This window comes from Mirounga leonina, unplaced genomic scaffold, assembly GCF_011800145.1.
Source record: "Mirounga leonina isolate KUSES-001 unplaced genomic scaffold, KU_Mleo_1.0 Mir_174, whole genome shotgun sequence".
Classification (NCBI taxonomy): domain Eukaryota; kingdom Metazoa; phylum Chordata; class Mammalia; order Carnivora; family Phocidae; genus Mirounga; species Mirounga leonina.
In genome coordinates, this window is record NW_023270451.1 from 57,560,326 (window position 1) to 57,583,209 (window position 22,884).

The 22,884-nt window shown below is 37.2% G+C and overlaps 1 protein-coding gene across 5 annotated transcripts in view; it reads left to right on the forward strand.

The window, feature by feature from the left end:
- The window catches only part of TES (testin LIM domain protein), a 47,323-nt gene extending 24,641 nt beyond the window's left edge, over positions 1-22,682 (forward strand). For all 5 annotated transcript variants that reach the window (XM_035020966.1, XM_035020968.1, XM_035020964.1 and 2 more), the window contains 6 exons: positions 497-582; positions 11,908-12,160; positions 13,293-13,625; positions 15,109-15,324; positions 15,744-15,902; positions 21,410-22,682. In XM_035020966.1, the coding sequence (XP_034876857.1) occupies positions 497-582; positions 11,908-12,160; positions 13,293-13,625; positions 15,109-15,324; positions 15,744-15,902; positions 21,410-21,598 (1,236 nt within the window). In that variant the 3' untranslated portion in view covers positions 21,599-22,682. The remainder of the gene's footprint in view (positions 1-496; positions 583-11,907; positions 12,161-13,292; positions 13,626-15,108; positions 15,325-15,743; positions 15,903-21,409) is intronic.
- The last annotated feature ends 202 nt before the right edge of the window (positions 22,683-22,884 follow it).

Genomic DNA, 22,884 nt, shown 5'->3' on the forward strand with positions numbered 1-22,884 from the left:
ATAATAAATATATAAATAATAAAATGGATCATAAATAAAATAAATGAATACTAAATAATAAAATGAAATAATACTATTTTAATCATAATCCTAAAATCTTTTTCATATTCCTTGTTTGCTGTAAAATATGTTAATAGGGGGCAGACTTGCTTCCCAAGCTCTGGCTCTCTGCTCCCTGTTCCTATTGTATACAGGGTGTATAGTGGCCAAAGACAAAAATTTATGATTTTTTGCAACTTGAGGTATTTATAGTCTTCTACACAGTTGTATTCTGGTGCTTTTCATGAAAAAAGCAATAAGAATTAAAGGTCTGTTGTGTAGGTACTTCCAGTCCCCATATCTATATCTGTCACCATTAACCAAACAACGTGCTACTCATGAAAGAGTTGTTTGAAATTATATCAGCAGGAGTGGTAAGTGGAATCAGAAGTGCAATTTATTGAATTTTTAAGATTTTTTGAAACTGTTATAATACAAATTGTTTTCTCCTTAACAGATGGGCTTAGGTCATGAGCAAGGATTTGGAGCTCCCTGTTTAAAATGCAAAGAAAAATGTGAAGGATTCGAACTACACTTTTGGAGGTAATATTGTAAAAAACTACCACCACATGAATAATTTCTGCTCTTTGACAGTGTTTCCTCGGGCAGTGGAGATTTCTTGCAAATCTTCTAGCATGGTTGCTAAGTTGTAGATCTGTCATATTCTTTTCTAGGAAATAAATAAAAAATAAATCTATTCTGTCTTCCTATCATTAAGTGTGACTGAGCTAACTGGGCCATAGTAACTATATTTGGCATTGTTTATTTGCTGTCCTTCATATTTCCTGAGTCTAGAATACTGAATATGTCTCTTTTCTGAGCAGCAAATGAGTTTATGGTAATCTGTCACTATTTATTATAATTATTATTCTTTTCTTAAAAATTGGTAACTTTGCACATCTTATCTGTATATTTGCAATAAATAATAAATATGGCTAATTAAGCATTCATGTGCTAGTTGTCAGGACATAGACTTGAACCTAAGGGCTCTTCAAAATTTTCAGCTATAAATTTACCACTGAGAAACTTTGAAACACTTAAATTAAAAAAATAATAATTCATCTCCATTGTCTTGGCTTGAATCAAGTGCACATACATGACAGACAACTGTTAATGGATCAAAAATGTGAATTTTGAAAACAAACAAAATGTGAATTTTGTGTAGATCTGATTTACATATTTTAAAGTGATAATATATCCTATACATCTAAAAATCGCTATTTTAAACCTGTTCTTATAAGAATAAATGTTGTTCATCAATGGCTGTCAAGGACTGTAATGGTAGTTTATAAATCTGTTCAAAGTTAGAATCGGCATGTTATTGTTAGAAGAAAAAAGTTAGTCATCAACTATACATCATTAGGACGAGGAGAAAAAGTTAGTCATCAACTATACATTATTAGGACGGCAGATGCCTTGTTAGAATAAACCTCACTTGAGAACCTCTGTTCTCACAGTGAGAACCTCACTTCTGTACTGCATATTTCCATAGAAAACTCTCTAGAATAAAAAATTTCATCTGTTCTTGGGGCTGTGTACAATTTAAGTTAAAGCAAAATGTAAACAAATAAAATTTGAGATATTAGGCTCTTTTAAAGGTTTATTTAGCAAGTTTTAGGAAACAAAGACAGTTGTTTTAAATAGTGGGGGCTTCCTTACTCCCTGTCTTAGCTCAGGCTCCCATAGCAAAATCCCATAGACTGGATGGCTGAAACAACAGAGACATATTGTCTTCTAGTTTTGGAGGCTGGAAACAGAAACCTCCGCTCGCCAAGAAATGACGGTACAGTTCTTTATTTGTAGGGAGCTAAAATTTTCCAGGGAAGTTTTTAATTACAAGACTTTCATGGCTCTTCCCTGTGCCCCCTTTTCAAGGGACATAGCAGTTAGGCAGCATGTCTGTCATGGTTTTGAAAGGTAAAGTCACTAGACACAAAACAGATTTCATGGATTAAACTATTTGAGCTCGGACGGCGCACACCACTTAATTGTGCTCTCAGTGGGCTGTGTAGAGAGTTGCACTGCCCTCTGCTGGGCATGGTTCTTACTGTGCAATCAAAATAATCTTTTTAGGTTGGCTATAGTTGCCAAAAACTGCTAATGACATTTTTAAAGCTTATTCCTAAGTGATAGCATCTTTTCTCTAAAGCAGAAGGTTAGTTTAGAGTAATTCTTATTTGTGCTATATTATTTTTCTATTGCAGATCACTATAATCTGAGACTTTCAGATAAAAATGTCAGAGAAGAGCTGACTTCTGTGGCCTGAAAATCACTTTTTTGTTTTCATTTTTCCATTTACTTACCTTGGTATACTCTGAGAATTTGTTAGGAGTCATAAAAGACTAGGGTTTTGCCACAGCCTCCAGCCTCGCTTGGATTTATACAGATCGTCCAGAAGGTTACTTAGTAGTTCTGTCTTCTTCCTGGCATGAATTCGGACACATTTCTCTCTCAGAATTCTTGATAATTCCCTGACTTTTTCACCATAACTAGAAGGCTAGGGGGCAGGTGTCTTCGACTTCCAGATGAGCCATTTTTAGTACAGTCATTGAAGTAAAATATGCTGGGCTGGTTGTCCTCAGTATAATGAAGATTCCAGGTCTGGTCTAGGGCCATAGAGCCGCTGTGATTAAAGTGGGACATAGAGTCCCAGGATCCTGTCCGCTGAGCTTCCTCTTCCATCTTCATGGTAACCCTTGACTTCTAGGACCCATAGGGCTTCGTGGGGCACATTGTGAACATCAGAGCTAAGTTAATTATTCCCCACTTTTCAGCGATCTGACTTCCATGCAGCCATAGAATGGTCTTGAAAATGGATACTATTGTGTACTTCCCAATAGCTTAAGAACCTTCATTGCTTTCCCACTTGGCTTGATCCTTTAGGCAAACCTCAACATCTACTCCTGCTTGCTTGTCTAGTCTCCTCTCCCACTTCCCCTCCAAGCACCCTGTGCCTCATCTGCTGAGGTACATACTGTTCCCTGAAATACTTGTAGTGTTGGGGTTTTTGTGTGTGTGTGTGTGTGTTTCCTTTAACTGGAAAGACCCTACATCTTACCATCATGAAACAAAAAGTCCTTCCTATTCTTGAAGTCTCAGTTCAAGCATTACCTCTGAGAACTCTTCCTTACTCCCTGTCTTAGCTCAGGCTCCCATAGCAAAATCCTATAGACTGGATGGCTGAAACAACAGAGACATATTGTCTTCTAGTTTTGGAGGCTGGAAATGCAAGAAGTTCAGTATCAGAGCATGGTTGGGTTCTGGTGAGAAACCTCTTCCTGCTCTGCAGACGGCCACCTTCTCTCTGTGTCCTCACATGTTCTCAGTGCATGTATATGGAGAGAGAGATCTCTCTCTTCCTCTTCTTATAAAGCCACCAGTCCTATCATATTAGGGCCTTATTCTTATGACCTCATTTAACTTTACCTCCCCAAAGCTCTGTCTACACATACAGTCACACTAGGGGTTAGGGCTTCAACATACGAATTGGGGGGGAGGCACAATTCAGTCCTTGGCACCCTCTTCCCTGCTTCTACACACCCCCAAGGAAAATAAGGGGTCATTTTTGGCCTGAGCACCTTGTACACTTGTAGGAAGCCAGGAAATAAATCCTCAGACCTCACTATTCTTCTTCACTCGGATTTCCTGCTGGCACCTTCCACTGCTAGGGACAAGGTAGCCCAAAGCTTTAGTCCTTACAGGTCAGCCTCCTAGAGCATGGTTCAGGGTACTGTGCAGAAGGGTGCAGAATGGATCTGGAGAGTGAATGAAAGAGATCCAGCAGGCATGATTGCCTGTTCAAGGTGTGTTACAACAGCTGTGAAAAAACTAAAAATGAATTCTTAGACTTACGGAAGTTTAGAGTGGAACTTGGAACTTAGCTAGTCAGACCTCATTTTTTAGATCAAAGACCTAAAACCCAAAGGAAGTTAAAATGACTTGTTTGAGCCTATTAGATATTAATAAGAAATATAATTTATGAAATTGCCTGTGGCGTACACTAATAAGCACTTATAATGATTTTCTATTGCTGCATAACAAAATTACTACAAATTTAGCAGGTTAAAACAACACTTAGTAATGGATTCCATTTATGCTTTAGGCCAGAAATCAAGGCAGGCTTAGCTGGATTCTCTGCTTAGGATTTCAAAAGGCTGAAATCAGGTTTTGGCCAGGTTGGGCTCTAATCTGAAAACTGGGATTAGAATTTGCTTCTTAGACTCATTCGTGATGTTGGTAGAATTCATTTCCTTCATTTCCTGTGGTTGTAGGTTGTCCCTGTTTCTTTGCCAGCTGTCAGTCAGGGACTGTTCCCAGCTTCTAGAAGCCACCCACATTCCTTGGCACAGGGCCACTTCTGCCTTCAAAGTCACTAACAGTGCTTGGAATCCTTTCTATGCCTTAAATCTCTCCGGCTTCCTCTTCTGCGCCCAGCCAGAGAAAATTTGTTTTTAAAGGGCTCGTGTGATTAGATTTGGCACACCTGGATAATCTCCCTTTGTCATATGTAGTAACATAATTATGAGGGTGACACCAGAGGGTGCAGGTCAAAGGGGCCATCTTAGAATTCTGCTTACCACAACACTTTATGTCCCTGATTGTAACTAATCTTCATAATACCCTTTGAGGTAAGTGATAGCATTCCATTTTATATATGAAAAATCAAAGGTTTAGGGAAATTAAATGACTTACCAGAGGCATGGCTTATAGATGGCAGAACTCAAATTTGGACCCAAAGCTTGCCAAAACCTTCCTCATCACCACCTTCTACATGGCAGAACAGAAACTAGAACCCATGTTCACGTGCCTCATGATCAGTGAACTTTGGGGGCTGCATCAGGCTGTCTTCTCTACAGTGTGGTGCTTTTGTGACATATACGTCTTTGTGGACAATGATGCTTTAACTGTGAGCTCTGTCTTCACTGCATCAATAATGACAAGACTAGAGAAAAATAAAAGGTTGAGGATGCCTGATATTTACTAAATAAGAGCTGTTGTCTTCTGGACACACTTCCAAGTAATATCTAGAGCTAACAAATATTTATGAGATATTAAGACACACACCCAAGATTTTGAGTTTATAGTCAGTCATTTCATTTTGAAAGTACTATCATTAGGATAATAGTTATTCATCATATAAGTGATAGAATTAGTCTTTTATCTTTGATAAATCCTTCTAATAAGATAGTAGCATTTTGTAAGAAAAGTGTTACTTGAATGTAGCATACATCTTTCCAGAGAATTTCTGATTGGTTTAGGGCTGGCTGAAAACTAAAAATTTCCCACCATAAATGGATTAATCCTTGTGTGGAATCCTGTAACAGAGGCCCACACTTAAGTCCATATAAGTATATCCCTGTTATAAAACGGCAGCTTCCAACCATTTTAAAATATGGTTTGTAGCAGTGCCATGACCATACCTTTAAATCACTGTGAATACGGGCAGTATGTCAAAGCACTCCAGTTGCTACTACTTGCCTTGTAAAAATAATATTTTTTACGAAGAGTGATACAAAAATAATTTCCCTTTGGGCGGGGATGAAAGATAGTCTCTTGACTGCTTTCAGCTTGAAACTGTAAATCTGTTTATTTTTCTGAGACAGTGCTTTTGCTAAATTTTGGTATACCCTCTCCTGGATTTAACTCAAGAAATCCAAAGTTGAAATGTAAAAATATGAGTGTACAGTTTCAATTTGTTATGCACATTATCCTTGTGTTTGTGCTAACACCCTAAACTTTTTTGTACAAAGAACTTTTTAATACAAATAACCCTACTCCCCCATAACTTAGAGCTTCCCAGCCTATCAGATTACATTTGCATCTTTTTTTAGAAGTCATAAAAAAGACCCTTTTAAATAAACTTAATTCTGAATTCACTTCTTTCTTCCCCAATTTTTATTAACATTAACAGTTTTGTTAACTTTTATTAACATCCTATGGAGAATTTGAGAAGTGCTCTATAGGAAAGACAGGTTAGAAGATTTAGAGATTTGGCAACTGTGCTAAGTATGGTAACTGACTTATAACGCCCTCAAAAACTGCTATCAAATTGGTATAGCTCATATAAATGTAGTAAACAAGCTGTTTGTCTGCATCTTTCATCAAAAGTTACTGGTGAAGCATCTGAGGAAAGATATTAAACAAACCTTACAAACATAGCCCCAGCACGTGGGTACTGCGCTCACCCATGCCATTTTTGTTTTGTTTTAGGTTGGCATAAAATCAATTTTTTTAAAGTTCTTCATTTTCTTAAGAATAGAATAGAATCTGGGTTATTTTAGGTTGAAATTAATTATGTAATAAATGTCCTACTCATTCTCACGCCTTTTCTTGGGTACCAGGATAATGATATCCTTTTCTCCCCTGATTCCTCAACAAAAGTTTCCTTTCAATAAACTTATTGGCTATCTTCCTAATGACTTTAAAAGTTCTTAAAAGAGGGTGCCTGGGTGGCTTAGTCGGTTAAGTGTCAGACTCTTGATTTTGGCACAGGTCATGATCTCGGGGTCGTGAGATCAAGCCCCACACTGGGCTCCACGCTCCGCTCAGTCTGCTGGAGATTCTCTCTCCCTCTATCCCTCCCCTGCTGACGTGTGTTCTCTCTCTCTCTCTCTCTCTCAAATAAATAAATACTTAAAAAATAAATAAATAAATAAATAAAAGTTCTTAGAAGATATTTGTAAAATATCTTGGCACCTGGCCCAGATTTATAGGTTTCTTTCTTGAACGGTGGTTTGTAGCTATCCCTTTTTATTTTAGAAATGGAGCTCTAGGGTAAAGGGTCTCTAAGGGATGTGGTCACTCCAGCTGCTTAGTGATGACAACTTGAACTGAAAGAACCATTCCACCCTCTTGAGTCATATTCTTGCCAAGTGTTCTGTTACTGCTTTGCCACCATGCTGCAGCGAGGATGCAGATGAGGTTTATAATGTATCTGTGATTTTAAAAGCTATCATGAATCAGTTCATGGGTTTTCCTCACTTAGAAAACTGAAAACTTCTTTTTCCCTCATCAACTGCTGCTATTGGTGTATTTTAACCTGATTTTACCTACTTAATAAAGGTATGTTGGGTGGGGGAAAGGGTGGATGGGGAAATTAGATATTCTCAGAATGTAAATCTTCCAAGAATAGCCAGGACACATAATAAGAAAAAGTAGAGAGATGGCTCTTATATCATTGGTTAATATACCTTTTTATATATAATACTTTCATAGTAAATAGAACTTATTTATTCTACAGCTTTAGAAACCAGCAGACTTTATTTCACATGCTTTTTTTGTCTTTCAAATTCTAAAATCTAACTCCCCTTATTTTATGGTGCACATGTTGTTCTGGTGTAGAACTGGATAATAAACATTTCCAAAGGAAGTCATATCCTTCATCACATATCCTTGTAACTTTATTACTCCCTTCTCTGGTTAATCACTTTGCTGACTATTCGGATGCATGCCATAGTTCACAGCCATATAAGGATCTATTTATCTATATTAAGAACTAACTTCCCAGCCCTAAAGAACTAAAGTCTCAGGAAGGTCTGATTTTAAACTTGAACCAAAAGCAATGTGATAGTTTTATGGATAATTATATTGTTTTTGTTAACTGAAGAACAAGAATGAAGAACATACTGTAGTAGAATAATATGCTCCTTTCCATGGGACGGGAGTATGACATAACCAGATATAAGAGTCTTTTATAGCTGAACTAGAATATGCAAACTCTTCAGCCCATTCTTACCAAATAAAGATTTCTAACCAATGTGTGCACGAGGAAATTAGTTTGCCTCCCCACCCCCCAAATCTCTGACTCTGTCTCTCTCTCTCTCTGGGACTGCACGAGTCAAATCTAGTATTTTTAGTTTGCATACCTTACCTTAAGAAAACAAAACACAAAAATCTGTAATTATTTAATAATTTGTTATTTGGCAAAGAGATTCATTTAAGAATTTTTAGTTGTTTTTTCCTAATTTAGTAATGTAGAGAAATCCAATTTATTAATTTTAAATCCAGAAAACTTACTAAACTCTTACTGATGTTAATACATTTTTATATGATCAGTCATAGCGTCTATGATTAACAGCAGTTTGGTTTCTCCCTTTCTGATGAATCCTTATAACTTCAATTTCTTTGATTTTTCTTACTGCTCTGATTAGTACCCACATGACTGTGTGAGTGAAGTGATGGCAAGGTTGCTTTCTTGCTAAAATGAATGCACTGAGTATGATGTATGTTGAGTGTGGGTTTTTTTTTCCCAGAAACCTTTCCTAAAATTCCGTCTAGTTTCCTTCTGGAGCTAAAACTACTAAGCAAAATGTAGTCAGAAGAGATGTTAAAATGTATTGAAATATATTGAATGCATTTTTTTCCCTGCATCTTATAAGAAACAAACATTTGTTTTATTAGTTTCTGCTATTTTTATTTTCCTTCCATGTTCTTTAGTCTTATTCTCCATTTTTCATAACTTCCTGAGTTGAACTTACTCATATTATTCTCTTGTCCTTCTAACTTGAGCATGTTAGCTATGCCTTTTCTCCTAAGCACCCCCTCAGTTTTGTTCTGCATTTCAAGAAGTAATAGTTTTGTTTTCTTTTTTCCTTAAAATGTTACTTGGTTTAATTTCTATTGTGATTGTTTGTTTCAATATTGAATTTTTTAGGAGTCTTTCAAAAGTACTTTCTAGTTACTTTTATTAAAATTATGTTCAGTTAGCCAACATATAGTACATTATTAGTTTTTGATGTAGTTTTCAATGATTCATTAGTTGCATATAACACCCAGTGCTCATCACAACACGTGCCCTCCTTAATACCCATCACCTGGCTACCCCCTCCCCCCACCATCCTCCCTTCTGTAACCCTCAGTTTGTTTCCCGGAGTCCATAGTCTCTCATGGTTTGTCTCCCTCCCTGATTTCTTCCTTTTTTGCTGTTGATTTCTAACATAATTATATTCTGTTCAAATAATGTGGTTGATGGTGATTCCTTGGGCATTTCTTGAGACTTGGTCTATCGGTATGTGTTCAGTTTCCTGAAGTGTTTCAAATGTTCACAAAAAGAAGTATTCTTCAATCACTGGATAGGATATTTTTTATGTGTCCACTTGATCAGGATTATTGTGTTATTCAAATCTTTATTTCTAATTTTTTAGTGTTACTATAATGAGTTTGTCTATTTCTTAAAATTCTGTTATTTTTGCTTATATATTTTGAGTAGCTTATTAAGCTATATTAATTTTAGACCTGTTACATCATAGAGGTGATTTTAAACTTCTGTCACTATGTAGTGATTCTCTTTAATACTCAGTAAAGGAAAAAGCATTAAAGTCTAAAGTGTACGATATTAATATAAGTATCTAACTTACTTTTTGTTGGAATTTGCCTGATGTATCTTTTTGCATCCTTATGCTTTCATCCTTTCTTTGTCCTTAAATTTTAAGTGTCTCTTCCAAGTAGCATATAGTTCGATTTTGTTGTATTATTCAGTCTGAAATTCTTTGTCTTTTAACTGGAGCACTGAGTCCATTTATTGGGACTATTGGTATATTTGGATTATGTTAACCGTCTTATAATTTGTGCTTTCTACATGTCCTAATCTTCTAAGTTTCTTTATTCTCCTCTTACTGCCTTCTGTTTAATTACTTGCATTTTATATCATCATTCCATTTTCTCTAAGTTTAGAAATTATATGTAATATTTCCTTTAGTTATCTAGTTAGTTTAATATGCATGCTTAACAACGTCTAATGTTAATCTAGATCTTCACTATCTTCCTGAACAATGTAAGGATATTACTATGTTTTTTTTAAATTCTCAGACTCCTCCCTCTAATTTATATGCTATCACTGCCCTATATTTACTTCCAGCTTATGTTTTTAACACCACAAAGTCTCTCTACTTCTCTGTTTTCCTCGGTCACCTCTTCCAGCTTCTGCTTCTCTGCCAGACTCCTTCCTGAGTCCTCACCTTTTCCCTGTACTCTTGCCCAGGAGATGAAAGTGATCTGTTCAATTTATATGCAAATGTGTCATTCCCTGACTCCCACATTTATATTTTCTACCAGGCTACAGTTTTTAACACCAGATCTACATATCCTACAGTCTACTTGATATCTTTACCCTGTTTTGTAGGCATTTCAAACTTCAGTAGTTGAATTTTGGAGAACTTTGATCAGCCTTCCCCCCAACTACCTCAAATCTGTTCTTCTTTTATATTTACTCTCTTAATAAGTTACATTCCTTCTACCAGCTTACTCATCCTGAAAACCTGGGTTCATTTTCTGGCAGATTGGGCCTTCCCTTTACCATCACTACGTCCACGGCAACCACAAAATTTAGTCAGTTTTACCTTCGAGGAGATCTTAAATCTGTTCTTGTTTTTCCATCTCCACTGTTAAATACTGTAGTTCAAGCTATAACACATCTTACCTAGACCACAAAAATAACCATCCAGAATATAAATTCCACTTTTGAAGTAGTGATCCCTGTTACTTTGCAAACTGGATGCACCATTGACATGTTAATTGGTCTCCCTCCTTCCAATTATGTCTACCCCTAATCCATTCTCATATAATAGGTGGTACAGTTTTGAGAATGATAGATCTAATCATGTTAGTCCATTACCTAAAAGCCTTCAGTGCCTCCTGCTTAATTCTTTAACCAAATCCTTTAATGTGTCCTACAAGTCCCTGCATGATCTTATGCCTCCCTCCCTCTCCAACCTTGTCACTCCCCATTTATTTACCTCACTGCAGTCCCGCCAGCCCTCTCTGATCATGGGACCTAAGGGCACAAGCTCTTTCCTAAGTCAGGACCACCACACATACTCTTTCTACCCAGTGTTTGGAGGTCTTTTTCCTCTTTCTTTACCCCATCTCAAGTACACGCACACACACTTCATACTTGTTTCATTATCCCTTAGATCTCAACCTAAATGTTAGTTTCTTATGGAGTAATATTTTTATGGAGTCCTTTCCTCACCAATTCCAAGTCAAAATTAGGCCCTGTCAAATGACGTATCCTGTACTTTTCTTTACTATCACAAATGCAATTATAGGGTGTATCAATCTAAGTACATTGCTATAAGCTAAGCCAAGTACTATATATAAGCTAAGTACATTGCTAAGCACATGGACGTTTGTGTATGTTGCATGAAAGAATGATTACCTGCTAGGCCAGATTGGGGAAGGGGGACATTTCATTTAGTGGTATCTTTTGTTTCATTGCTCTGAAAGTCCAAAGACTTTCATCTATCTGGTTTTTTATACATATGAAAGCACATAGTAAGTGGTCACTAAGTGTTTGAAGAAATAAGGGGAAAGGAAAGGAAGAGAAAGGAAACAGGAAATGAGAAAGGAAAGGAAAGGAAATTAGCAAGGGGACAGGAAAGGAAATGAGGAAAGCTGAAGCTGCATCTAGGATTATAGTCCTTGATCAGAAAAGTTATATCAACCTCCGTCTCACTTAGAAAAACCCAAAAACAAAACCCAAACAAAAAACTTAGGTAATGGCTATGAAATGTTACCATGCAATAAAATATGAAACCTCTTGCTGTAATAGTATTTTGGTGATTTTATTTACTTGTTGATTTAAGAAAATGAGGAATACCGGATGAGGTTTTGCTCAGATATGCTCCCTTGAACATACACTTTTTAATTAAGACCTAAGTTTTTGAAGTCTTATAATGTGAAGGTACATTTTTATGTTTCCTTGCTTAAATTTATGGATAGCTACTTGGAATCCCCCCACACAATAGCTTGCCTTTCTATACCATTATATGGAATGTGTATAAAAGTATTTTATAAACTATAAATGTATGAGTATGCTTACTTATTTATTAGGTATAATTAGTTATTGTCAACTTATTTCCAAAATTATAGAAAAATATGTCGTAACTGCAAGTGTGGCCAAGAAGAGCATGATGTCCTCTTGAGCAATGAAGAGGATCGAAAAGTGGGAAAACTTTTTGAAGACACCAAATATACCACCCTGATTGCAAAGCTAAAATCAGATGGAATTCCCATGTATAAACGTAATGTTATGATACTGACCAATCCAGTTGCTGCCAAGAAGAATGTCTCCATCAATACAGTTACCTATGAATGGGCTCCTCCTGTCCAGAATCAGGCATTGGTAAATAATAAGGGGAAGGGCAGTCTCTTTGTTAAAGTTCGGGGGCTACTTCTTTAGGGCAGTCCCTTTAGTGACCTAATCAACCTCAAGTCTGTTGTTTTTCTGGGGTTCCTATTACTTTGACTTTCAACTCCTATTGATTTTTGAAAGTAAAATTAGATACCTCATAGAATTTTCCTGACTACTCAGGTATGTTAACCTTTTTCAGGGAATGGTCTGACATTCTTAATACTTATATGAAAAACAAATGTTTTGTATATATCTAGTAACTTCTAGCTTACTCTTGAGAAGATATCTCTTAAGATAGCAAAGAATATCTGAAAGAATAGAATTTCTACCATTTTTTCTTTTTCTTTTTTTTTAAAGATTTTATTTATTTATTTGACAGAGAGAGATAGCGAGAGCAGGAACACAAGCAGGGGGAGTGGGAGAGGGAGAGGGAGAGCAGGCTCCCTGCCGAGCAGGGAGCCCGATACGGGACTCGATCCCAGGACCGTGGGATCATGACCTGAGCCGAAGGCAGACGCTTAACGACTGAGCCACCCAGGCGCCCCTCTATCATTTTTTCAAAACTCAGAAAATGTTCAACAGTATACTTTACTGTGTCAGGCAAAAAAACAAAAACAAAAAAACAACAAACCCAGTAATTTTGTGTCAAACTCCTTTTACTGTTATAACAACCAAATATGACATTTGGAAGTCTTTTAAGAAGATGAGTTAAGTCATTCAAGTGAATCTTATGATAATGTCTTTTTTTTATAATGATAAAAATGCTGCTGATCCATAGCCCATTCTAAACATTTAAACACGCCTTCTAAAAATTTGTGTTCTCTTGCAATTATACATCTGTGTATATAGCACAGGTAAACATTAGTAACCGAAATCTTCTTATAAACTAAAAACAAAGGTTTAATTTCATGGGAAAAATGTATTTATTTTTACTGAACTAAATCTATTTACAGTACCTTTTGTGATGGTGTTAACCTCTGAAGATACTTATATTTTAAAGACTGTTACAAATGGATAAAACCCCCTTCTTTCTTAAATAATTTGCTTCTGATGTGGCTGTCAAATATTGCTTGTCTGACGGCCAAGGCACCTCCCGGTTAACGCTGGTCTCCCTGGGGCCCAGGCCAGGCAGTACATGCAGATGCTGCCCACGGAGAAGCAGCCGGTGGCAGGCTCAGAGGGGGCGCAGTACCGAAAGAAACAGTTGGCAAAGCAGCTCCCCGCACACGACCAGGACCCTTGCAAGTGCCATGAGTTGTCCCCCAAGGAGGTGAAGGAGATGGAGCAGTTTGTGAAGAAATACAAGCGCGAAGCTCTGGGAGTAGGAGATGTCAGACTTCCCCGTGAGATAGGTGCTCAAGGCCCCAACCGGATGTACAGCCCCAGTGGGGATAGAAGCACCACAGCAGCCATGGGGGCCACGGAGGACAAATCGGCTGAGCAAAGAACTCCGTATGTAAGTACAGAGCTCCTGGCGTTGGCCCAGTTGGTCTATTTTTACAAGTTCTTTCCCGTTCTTTGAACATTGGTGGGGGGAGGGGGGCGGCATTCCTATGTTTCCAAAAGGAGTAAGTGAAGGAAATAAATTAAAATTCAGTTGAGGTTTATTTTAGCGAATCATGTTTGTGACCTCTATCTAAAGCTGAGCTTTCTGATTATCTGTTGCCAAGGATAATTGTGAGTTTTATGTATACATGGTAGTTAGCATGGGTGTCATGCTGGAATACAACATGCTCCTCTAGAATCTGCTTCTAAACATAATTTTGGTGTTAATTGTTTATTTCTTCCCATAAACAAGAATAACGTATGCTTAGGTTAATTCAGTTTTGCTTATGAGAACATGCCTAAAATTCATAATTCAAATTTATGTGGATATACAGTTGACCCTGAAAAACATGGGTTTGAACTGTGCAGGTCCACTTATACACAGATTTTTTTTTTTTATCAATACAGTATAGTACTGTAAATGTATTTTCTCTTTCATATGATTTTTTTTTTTAAGATTTTATTTATTTATTTGACAGAGAGAGAGAGAGCGAGAGCAGGAACACAAGCAGGGGGAGTGGGAGAGGGAGAAGCAGGCTTCCCGCTGAGCAGGGAGCCCGATGTGGGGCTCGATCCCAGGACCCTGGGATCATGACCTGAGCTGAAGGCAGATGCATAACGACTGAGCCACCCAGGTGCCCCCCGTATGATTTTCTTAATAATAATTTCTTTTTTCTAGCTTACTTTATTCTAAGAATTCAGTACATAATATAACATACAAAATATGTGTGAATCAACTATGTTATTAGTAAGGCTTCAGATCAATAGTAGACAATTAGTTAAGTTTAGAGAAGGTCAAAAGTTATATGTAGATTTTTGATTGCGTAGGGGGTCAGCACCCCTAACCCCTGTGTTGTTCAAGGGTCAACTATATAGTCAATCTTATTTTTAAAAAAATCTCCCTTAGAGAGGGAAATTGAAGTCTTTTTTTATACCTTGAAAGTAAAAGAGAATTGTGATACAGATGAACAAAACATAAGGGCTAAACTTAGTGTAATACAGTTCTCATAGATACAATTAGCACGTTAACCAATAAGGCTTAGTCCTTTAAAAAAAAAAAGAGAAAAGGTACTAATAAGCTCTAAGGTAACATTTTGAGAGAACCACTTAAAAATTATGGTGAAAATTATTGTTGCCCTTTTTCTGTAAGAGACTTGATTCAGGAAACAGTGCTCCGTTACCAGCAGGGCACAAGAATTAGGTTTGAAGAGCCTGGAGAGAGCCTAGAAATTCCATTTCCCGGAAGTACTGACATCTTATCGTCTCCGTGGATGAATTACTAATTTTAGTAGGAATTCTTTCTCTTGGAAGTTGTTTCTGAATTCCTACGACACTAATGATGAGAAATGCCAGTCTTAACGATGACATATTGTTTTGGACGGCTTCCCTTTCAGTCCTGCTACTGCTGCAAACAGAGTATGAAGGAGGGTGACCCAGCCGTCTACGCTGAAAGGGCCGGCTATGATAAACTGTGGCACCCAGCTTGTTTCGTCTGCAGTACCTGCCACGAACTCCTGGTCGACATGATTTATTTCTGGAAGAATGGGAAGCTGTACTGTGGCAGACATTACTGTGACAGTGAGAAACCACGATGTGCTGGCTGCGATGAGGTATGTTGTCCGTGGCTCCCGCAGGCAGGCTCCTTCTGGTGTCCCCATAGAGTCCGTCCCCTGACCATCCGCACCAGGCTGTCCTGGCAGAAAGCCCACATGAATTCACCAAGCATCAGTCTCTTTCTTTACATGCAGAGGAGTTGAGTGGGAAAACAACTTTTAACTTCAGTCATTCGGAGAGTGTCCGTGTTAACTGTGTTGACAATGCAAGACTGTCCAGGAACACAGAAGAGTGATTTGGACTAAACTAAATAATAACCTGAGTTTAAACATTAGGCTATTTTCAGACTGAGCCCAGGAAAGTGGGTTGATTTTACTTATGGATCTAAATCCCTTATTGGTCTACAGAACCTGGCTTTGTCATCTATAGCAAAAAGGAAAATACATGATTCCTCTTATTTTTGCCCTCTTCCCAGTTGATATTCAGCAATGAGTACACCCAGGCAGAAAACCAAAACTGGCATTTGAAACACTTCTGCTGCTTTGACTGTGACAACATCCTAGCTGGGGAAATATACGTGATGGTCAATGACAAGCCCGTGTGCAAGCCCTGCTATGTGAAGAATCATGCTGTGGTAAGAAGCATCCTGGGGTATGGTTGCTTGACCTGCTGCAGGACTTGACACTCTGCCTTTATTTAAGCCAATGAGAAACAGAAAGGACTATGCTTAAGTAGGAAACCTGCGATTCCTGCCATAGGGTGTTAAAATCCAGGTAACTCAAAAACAGTAATATGCATTGACTGTGAGCCACCTCAAGATTTCTATCTGTACAGTTTACACTATAGATTAGAAGTGCTACTTAGTCATCAAATCCCCACTAAAAAAAAGTTTTTTAATGGGAATGAGATTGATTGGTTCTCATCGTACAGATCACGGTCCATTTACATTAAGATTTTTTTTTTTTAAAGATTTTATTTATTTATTTGAGAGAGAGAGAGTGAGAGACAGAGAGCATGAGAGGGAGGAGGGTCAGAGGGAGAAGCAGACCCCTCGCTGAGCAGGGAGCCCGATGCGGGACTCGATCCCGGGACTCCAGGATCATGACCTGAGCCGAAGGCAGTCGCTTAACCAACTGAGCCACCCAGGCGCCCTACATTAAGATTTTTTAGGAGCTGTTTGCATTCTTTAGCTGTTTGAGTGTTTATGGTTTCTGTTCATGTTCCTAGAGCCCCCCACTGTGGCTTCATTTTTTTTTTTTTTTAAACCTGGAGACTGTACAATGCCTGTTTCTTAAACCCTCATTGAATTGATTGACTATAACAAAATTTGACCTGTGTGTTTAGATTTATTTGTATCCGCCAAACATTCAAATATTTAATGTGAAAGTATATTTTTTTCTTGGCTCTACCCTGCTTACACAGAGCTGCTATTGCATAATGGCCAAGAGATAAGCAATTTAGATGAAGGACAGATAAAGAAAGTTGACCATATATAGTCAAGTTCTGAATCCAAGGGATATTAAAATGATAGACATTTACTTCTTTATAAGCAGGAAAATATGTACTAAAGTTCCCCAGAGCTATCACGTAAAGCAGGCTCCCGGCTAAGGAACACAGTGACGTGTTTATATCGTTCTAGGGGTGTGGTACTATGCGAATAAGGTAACAAGTTTTGATGCCAGTGCCAGTTTTCAACCTTTATCCATTCCCTGGGTATAATTCGTCATTTCCCATCAATTCTGCCTCATCCATAAATCTCAGATCCTCACAGTTACAACTCTACTCTACTGCAGACCTTTATTTTTTATCATTTGGATTATTGTAGTGCCCTCAAATCTGGTCTCCCCACTTCCATTCTTCATCTTGTCCAAAGCCACCTTCCATAATGAAGGAAGATAAATCTTCCTGAAATGCAAACCTAATCATTAAGACTTGGCTTAACAGATCCAGCCCCTTCTTGCCTGTTCTACTAGTTACCCAACCCAAATCATATTCAACAAGTTACTCATTTTCTAGTTTACGCACCATTCTTGGTCTTCTACTCACACTAACTCCTTTGTCTCATGCACCCATTCTCCGCTTCACCTGACCGTGTATGTTCCCCTAGACTGTATGTTCCCCCAGACTCAGTTGGAGGCAAGCTTTTTTAGAATACCTTTCTTGATTTCCCCCCCCCCCCCAAGTTCCACCCCTTTTTCTCTGGCTAGGATGCCTCTCTGTGCTCCCATGGGGCACATCTGTGTGTAATTAATACCACCCCTCTGTCTCCTCCCCTAGACTATAAGCAGCTGGTGGATAGAGCTTGCCTTTTTATTTCCATGCCCTCAGTGTCTGCCCTTAGGAAATGTTCAAGTGACTTCTTTGTCTTCTAATATTTCTCATTTGCTTTGGGATCAACATGGGCCTCCTTATACCTGGGAAAAGGATAATGAATCACCATGTGACCTAGTACATAATTTAGTTAAAAACCGCTTCTCTAAATATTATTGCTACAGTTTCTTTAAAGGTAGATGGTTATCATAATGTGTATTTTATTGTAGGGTTGTGTGACCTTGGTCTCAAGGACTAGGATGCAAATTCCATGCAGGCAGGGAATTTTGTCTATTTTGTTTTCTATTTCTAACACTAGAACAGCACAGTAGATACTCAATAAATACTGAATAAAGCTTTAAGCAAATGAAGCTGCTTTAGGTAACTGTTACAAGCTTCTCTTCATTACATTGTAACTAACCAATAGAGAGGAATAACCAGAGATATTATTAAAACACAGAAAATTTGTAAATTATTTAGCTTTATAATGTGGCATGATTTCTTTTAGAAAGTTTACTTTCCCAGTAAGGTGTACTATTGCCCTTTGTATAAAATTAAAATGAACAACTCTCTCCATTGCCTGCACAAACCAGCTAATGGCAGAAAGAGCTATCCATGCCACATACTAAATGATGTAAAATTTTGAAGATTGTCTAGTTCAGGGTTATCAATCTGCTTAGATCTTTTAATCTTCAAACAAATTGTTTGTAGACCTGAAGGCAAGAACTCAAAACAGGGAATTTCTGTGGGGGGAAAAAATAACTTAGAAAGAGGATAGTGGGAAATACACTTAGTTTGTCTCTGAATGGTCTCTGGAATTCTGGTCTCAAATGCCCACCCCCCTGAGTTCACATCTCTGAGACTTCACAGGAACCTCCTGCCAGAGAGCTCATTACAATAAGTGTTAATTTTCTCACACTGTGTATACAAATAAACTAAAAGAAGTAGGAGAAACTGAAGGAAATCAGAATGAATTGAAATATTAGAAGTTTAAGAACCCAGAAAAAATCAAATGCCAGGCAGAAAGTGGTAAAGCACATCATGTCCCAGACCCTCAATGAGGCCTAGGCAGCTTTCAGATTTATAAAGAATTAGGGGCAGTAAGTTTTAGCTGGGACTATATGTCAGACTTTGGGATGAATGACAAATTACTAGCAAAACTAAATTATATAAAACCACAAACCCTAAATTCCTATACCATTCAGGGTGTTCATTAGTTTCTTTTTTTTTAACCTAAGCAACTTCTTTAATTTTACATATAATTGAAGAGTAGTTATCTCTTTTTTTAAATCACAAAAATATGAGTTTCAAAAGATATAAAAAGATCCACAAATATTGTTAGAGGGCCGAGATAAACAAGATAGGTCATGGTCGAAAAGCATGGTCTAAAAGCAATTTAAAAAAAAAAAAAAAAGTGAAATGCTTCTATTTTATACAAAAAAGTTTAAAACATTGAAAAATTAATATGAAACAGAAAACTGCAAAGGACAACATTCTAAATACAAATCTACAAAATATGAATATATGCAAAAGCAATTGCTTTCATGATACAGCTACAAAGTAAGAGCACATTTATAATTAAAACACCCATTTTTGTTGTATTCAGAAATAGTGGTGCATTTATCATGGAAAGAGAATATCTCCCTTGCTTCTCGGGAAACACTAGGTAGACATAACATGGGAATTAAGCAGCTATAATCTCTGTAATTAGAAGCCATGTAGCTCTAAAAAGTATGGAAAGTTGGGGTGCCTGGGTGGCTCAGTAGGTTAAGTGTCCAACTCTTGATTTCGGCTCAGGTCATGATCTCAGGGTCGTGAGATTGAGCCCACCTCGGCCTCAGCTCTGCGCTGGGCATGGAGCCTACTCAATATTCTCTCTCTCTCCCTCTGCCTCTCTCTTTCTCTCTCTCTCTCAAACATAAATAAAATCTAAAAAAGAAAAAAAAAGCATAGAAAGTATGTTGCATGTTTGAAGTAGATATTTGTAACAAGGACTCACTTCACACTTCACATCCTAAACCAGTTTCCCCACTGAATAGCAGCCACATTTTAAGGTCTTTTCAAGTAGGGATGCTCAGGCTGAATGACCTATCCAGGTCAATTTGTTGCTTTATCTACTTATTATTAAATACTTAAAAACTTTAGATAGTCACATTCATTCAGAATATGCACAAACAAGAAGACCTGTGGACTGTCTAGTGTTTTAGGAGTCTTGATAAGGTAGTTTTGTTTTTTGCTAAAATATTGAGGATTATTCACTTATTTTCTTTATATACCTGTTCAGCTAAAGAAGAAAACCGTGTGTGTTTGTGGATGTGAGTGTGTGCCATATACTTATTTGTACATAACATACACTGAATTCCACAGAGAATAAAGTATTAATGTTTTACAATATTAGATTATACATAAATTATGACTTAGAACAGAAGCCAGTTAACTACAAGTTATATTTTTAGTGCAAACTAATTATTCTCAAACACTGTCAGTATTTTTAATTGAGTCCTTAATTATTTTGAACATGATTTTCATTTCATACTGTCTAGAAATTAGTGATGTTAATAATCTCATGTGTCAGAGGTAAGACTAGTAAAATTACTACTTCAAAGCTTTAATGAGTGAGGAAAAATCTTTTTGAAGACTATTTTTTAAGAGCAATATTAGGTTTACAACAAAATTGAGAGGAAGACACAGCAATTTCCCATATAACCCCTACACTTACACATATATAACCTCACTCACCTGAATGCTACATTTTTTACCAAAGATTAATCTACATCCACATATCATAATCACCCGAAGTACATAGTTCACCTCAGGGATCATTCTTGGTGTTGCACATTCTGTGGGTCTGGACAAAGGTATAGAATGGGCAAATGACATATACCCATCATTATAATATTTTAGAGAATATTTTCACTGCCCTAAATGTCCTCTGTTCTCTACCCATTCCTCTCTCCCACCTCCCTATCCCACCACTGGCAACACTAATCTTTTTATTTTCTCCATAGTTTTGCCTTTGCCAGAATGTCATATAGTTGGAATCATACAGTATGTTGCTTTTTTAGATTGGCTTCTTTCTCTTAGCAATGTGCATTTAAAGTTCCTCCATGTCTTTTCATGGTTTGATAGCTCCTATCATTTTTTTAGCACTGGTTAATATTCCATTGTCTGGATGTACCACAGTGTATGGATCCCTTTACTAGCTGACGGATATCTTGGTTGCTTCCAAATTTTGGCAGTTATGAATAAGGATTCTCTGAATAACAATGTGCAAGTTTTTGTGGGCATAAGTTTTCAGCTCCTTTAGGTAAATACCAAGGAGCACAATTTTGGATTATATGATGAAAGTATGTTTAGTTTTCTAAGAAACTGCTAAACGATCTCCCAAAGTGGCTATACACTTTGCATTCCCACCAATAATGAATGAGAGTTCCTGTTGTTCCACATCTTCACCAGCATTTGGTATTATAGGAAAAATCATAAAACTTCTTTATAATTACTAAAATAGAATACACTGGAATGAAACTGCTTTGAAACTTGCCATCCAAGACTTTCTGCTTCAAACACCATGGGGGTATCCTATAAGCACCAAATCACCTTTTCGGTCTTCACCTGTTATTTCTCATAGTGCTCAGCCTATAGACGCCCATTAACAGTGGTTGCCTAAAAGGATTAACTGGAAGGTCACTCTCAGTTACATATTTTTGAAGTGGCCATTCTCAGTTTAATTTACCATCTGAAAGAAAGGTATTGTTTGTTCTAACATGAAAATATTACCATCACAGTTTGATCTCTCATCCTCTTCTCTTATTTGTGTAATCGACTTAACAGGTATGTCAAGGATGCCACAATGCCATTGACCCTGAAGTGCAGCGGGTGACCTACAACAATTTCAGCTGGCATGCGTCCACAGAGTGCTTTTTGTGTTCGTGCTGCAGCAAGTGTCTCATTGGGCAGAAGTTCATGCCAGTAGAAGGGATGGTTTTCTGTTCAGTGGAGTGTAAGAAGATGATGTCTTAAGAGGAAAGTACCAAGCAATATTGAGCCATAGCTATCCTAAATGGTCTGCATTTCTACTGTAAAATGCAATTTGGAAAAATAAATGGAAAAAAAGAAACTGTAAAGGAAACCAGGAGATTTTGTTCAGTATCTTTCTTTGCTGTTTTTCCTTATCAATTTTTTTCATCTCAATTTTTAAAACCTCCTTTAAGCATTTGATTTTCAAAACAGTAAAGAATTTTATCTTTCCTTAGCTTTCCACATGTAAAATCTTGGAGGTGGAAGCTTGGGTTTAATTAATCTTCATATGCCCATCCCCCTGTGCCAAACAAAAAGTATATATATATATGAACACTTAAAAATTAGTGTGCTGAAATGGAAAGATGCACACTGCTAGTTCTATATTCTTCTTCCGCTCTTGTGTAAAATGAAAGGAAATTAAACTTGCCCTAATGCCAAGGCTCTGCGTTTATTGCCTTATCTTATTCACTGAACTTTGTAGTGATACTCAGTGAATTCTTTTGACAAAGAAAAGAGAAACGCAGCAGAGTACAGAGAGCTGTTATCATTCTAATGCCTTTGCTCTTTTCTCATTTAGGCAGAGGTAGCTTTATTGCATTTCTCTCTCTTTTTTTTTTTTTTTAACTTGCCTTACCTCACAGCATTCTCTTTGTAAGCTGTTGACCTCTATCTGTGGCCTTAAATACTTTATTGTCACATGTGGCATCCGCTTTTTACTTCTGTAGATGATTTCTGGCTTGGACATAAAAGTCAAGCCATTCATTTATGTTTTCAATCCAAAGAACATGTATACTTTTTGTACCCAAGAAACTATCACTTGTACTGATTGCACTTGCCTACCATGGTTTGGATAGATTTTTTTTTTTTTTGCATGAACTTATTTTCTAATGGATACTGTTGTATGATGCTTCTAAACCTGTTCAAGGGTATATATCAAAAGTCTTCTTTGCCTATATACTTCCATCCTTAGATATTTCTAATGTTTATTTTTCCCTATATACTTCCATATATAGCTATGCACTATAAAAATGAAACTGAATGAATGATACGTATATTCAAAATAAAGTCTCTTTCACCTCTGCAATTGTACCTTTATTCTTCATAGCCTTTCCCTTAGAGAACAAAAAAATTCCATCTGCAATTGAGCATTTGTCACAGCAGGGGGCGTTGTCTCCACAGATAAAGCCTCAAACAATAATAAAAGCTGTTTCTGACAAGACAGCTTTTCGTTATGAAGGGATACATTTTATGAAATTTTTTTTTTTTTTTTTTGAGAGAGAGAAGGG